General features: G+C 36.2%; 1 protein-coding gene across 2 annotated transcripts in view; it reads left to right on the top strand.

Moving 5' to 3' along the window:
- LOC131891575 (uncharacterized) overlaps positions 1–315 on the top strand; it is a 5,327-nt gene extending 5,012 nt beyond the window's left edge. For both annotated transcript variants that reach the window (XM_059241188.1, XM_059241187.1), the window contains exon 6: positions 174–315. In XM_059241188.1, the coding sequence (XP_059097171.1) occupies positions 174–287 (114 nt within the window). In that variant the 3' untranslated portion in view covers positions 288–315. The remainder of the gene's footprint in view (positions 1–173) is intronic.
- Positions 316–3,074: the final 2,759 nt, after the last annotated feature.

Below are 3,074 nucleotides of genomic sequence, written 5' to 3'. Positions count from 1 at the left end.
TTTCAAAAACGATATAGATCCACCATGTCTGTCTAAAACAGGACGTGTGGGGGTTACTTTGTGAATATTTGTGTACATTGAAAATATAAAATCAATCCAGTAAAGACGTAACAAAAACCAACTCTGTAATCTGTGGAAAATGAGGTCACAAAAATATTTTTTTCCATTTTCAGTATTCTCGGGACTTCACTCATCAGGGCAATGGATCAACTTCATCAACTTCGGTGGCAACAACTTGTGCTGTAGCTCTTCTACTAATCATCATGAGTAATTTCAGCAGCCTTTAAAAGATTGAAATAGAGCTCTTATATTGGCTCCAAGGAGTGTTCAAAGGCTTTGATCCAAAGGTCATGGAGTGGAATTTATTCAATTCAAGGCCATATTACCTCAGTAATCCAACATATTGCAACATATCAACCCAGATAGTTCCAAAATGACAGAAATGCACCAAGACATAGTTTTTTTTGAGTTTTGAATCACAATAGCTAAAAAATCACTTGGATCACAGTGCGACTTGAATTTGACTGTGATGTTCGTCTGAATTATCGCTTAATTAATTTAAATCCGGCTTAATTCTGTCCTCATCAAAAATAATTCCAGTAAATTTGACTGGGGTCCATCCAATATGGACTTCTTCGGAATTAGCGTTATCTTGAATTCGGGCCACTCCGTCCAAAAATTGCTTCACAAGCTTCGGATGTTCTCGAGCAGTTGCTGAAAAAATGGAGAAGCTATTAATCACTTTAACTAGAAGGCAAGAGGGTCAAGAACTGTGTCACCTCTTCTACAGGATTCATCTCGAGTGCTTGCTAATCCATTGCAAATATCGAAATGTGGCCAACTCAATTAGATATGTCGTCGTTTTTTTCTTATGTTTTTACGGACTTCTTTCCTTCTGTACGCGAGGCAATCATTTCGTTGATCACCTTGATGATTTTGTGAGTGAATATGAGTTTTATCTCTTAGTGGACTGCACGTGGTAATAGATGGGAGGGGCGTGCTCAGCCGTGGAATGTACCAATGTGATCGAACTATGAGCCAGATAGCTCATTTTACCGACAACCCACCCACTCTGATTGGCCAATGTCGACCAATATTCCGCTTGGAAAAAGATTTTGGCAGATCTGAGGCACAACTTCAATCATTGTGAACCCCTGGGCATGTGTGAATTCGGAGGATCAAAGTCCCATCAATTGTCCGATCAAGGAAAATGCAAGATTGTATTGTTGACTAGAGCAGGGGCTCTAAAGAGAGGAAACGACACGGCTTTCCCCTGACCGCCAACTTAGGCCATTACGTTGAATCAAGACGGTAACTCTAGTATCAATAAAACAAGATTATCCATACTGCATAAAACATTTAAGTATTTTTAATTAAATAATGATCTCTTCGTCATGCAACTCTGTTCATTTACTAAATATTTCTGGATTACTTTTGAAAGTCAGAAGAATAAATGAAATACCCATGAACATCAAATTAATCAAAAACAATCATATTGTCTTTCAAATCAGTGAAACATTGCGTAAAACTGGCTCAAAAACACGCACAGATAGAAAATCAACAAGAATCATTTTACTAATTCATGAGGAACTTACAGTGACAAAATATAAAAGAAATGTATGGAATAGGCAATACAAGTTCATGTACATAAATGTTAACATATTAGAATATTTGGGATTGACAATTAATAATTTTGTTTTAATCCACATATTTGACAAAAAGCATCGGATATTGGTGAAAAATGAATGAGTTATCTTTTAATAGAGTTTAGATTTCTACCTACCAGGAAGTTTGCATAAAAGGCAGGCATTATTTAAGGGGCACAGAGTAAAACCAAACAACAGTACACTAGATTTCAATTTGAACTTTGGACTCCAATAAATTGTTTATTTTGCAAAAGCATCCAAAATAGTCAAATAAAACAGGTGTTATATCTCTTAACATATATATTATTCCATGATTATGAAACGTCCAAATGAGTTTAAAGAATGAGATGCAACTCAGAGCTACAGTATTTCTACTTTTTTAATTGAGGGCCATTCGCAGAGTGAGACCCATAGTTTCAAAACAATTACACCAAATTACTTGAAACTTGGTCCAGATGTTTTTGAAAAATTTTTCTACAAATAATATTATTAGCAAAACAAGTATTGACTGCCTGTGTTTTGAGCAAATTCTTGCTTTATCATGAAAACCCAAGTAGCACTTCTCAGTTGTTGTACTTTATGACATGTTAAGTCATTTTATGTATATTCACTAGGTTGGTTTGAAGCATATACAATCAATGGTGACGAAAATGATATTAGTCACACATTTTGACCAATACTTAAGCCAATAATTGACATTGAAAAATTTCAGCATCAAAAGTTTAGGCCTTACTTGTCGGGAAAGGTTTGGTAATCACAAAAACGTGGCGTTTCCTTGCTTTAGTCTCCTTGACCAGAGTGAACAAAATCCAAGCTCCAAAGCGCCTTTGCTTTTTAATTTGACCAGTCATAGGAAGCATCCTCTATGTCATATGTTGAATGTGGCAAAAGTTGCCAATGCAATGGAGGCAAGAATAATTCTGAGAGGATGTAATAACAACCAGTGTTATTAAAAAACTGCCGTCGTCTGGTTTTGATGCCGGAACATTCACTCTGCATAGGTCACAGATGTTGAAGCCATACATCAGGAACAAAATCCATAGCATTGTTTCGGGTTGATGAAGACTTAACAAAATCACTTCGTTTATTGTCTTGCTTATTTATTATTGATACTGTCAATAGAGTATTTGGCCAATGTTTGCCAGGCTATTTTGTGCTCAAATTTCTTACAAAATAATCTTTCTTACAACAAACATCGTGTTGCAGATATGAAAGGACGTTATCTGATTGGCCTTACTTACTCTCAGATATTTTCTACTGCTTCTACTACTACTAGTTCCTCAACACAACCATGTCGCAGTAATGGTCCCTTTTGGGAACTGTAACGTCAATCATTTGGGGAAGGGCAAATCTCTAAAATTGATTTGGCAAGAAGCTATCATCCAATTCCAATGGCCTAGGAGGAAATGCTAATGACCGTGGCAATCA

Source organism: Tigriopus californicus, chromosome 12 (assembly GCF_007210705.1).
Source record: "Tigriopus californicus strain San Diego chromosome 12, Tcal_SD_v2.1, whole genome shotgun sequence".
In the NCBI taxonomy this organism is placed as follows: Eukaryota; Metazoa; Arthropoda; class Copepoda; order Harpacticoida; family Harpacticidae; genus Tigriopus; species Tigriopus californicus.
The sequence above is the reverse complement of the archived record's forward strand: the minus strand, read 5'-3'. Positions and strand labels throughout refer to the sequence as shown.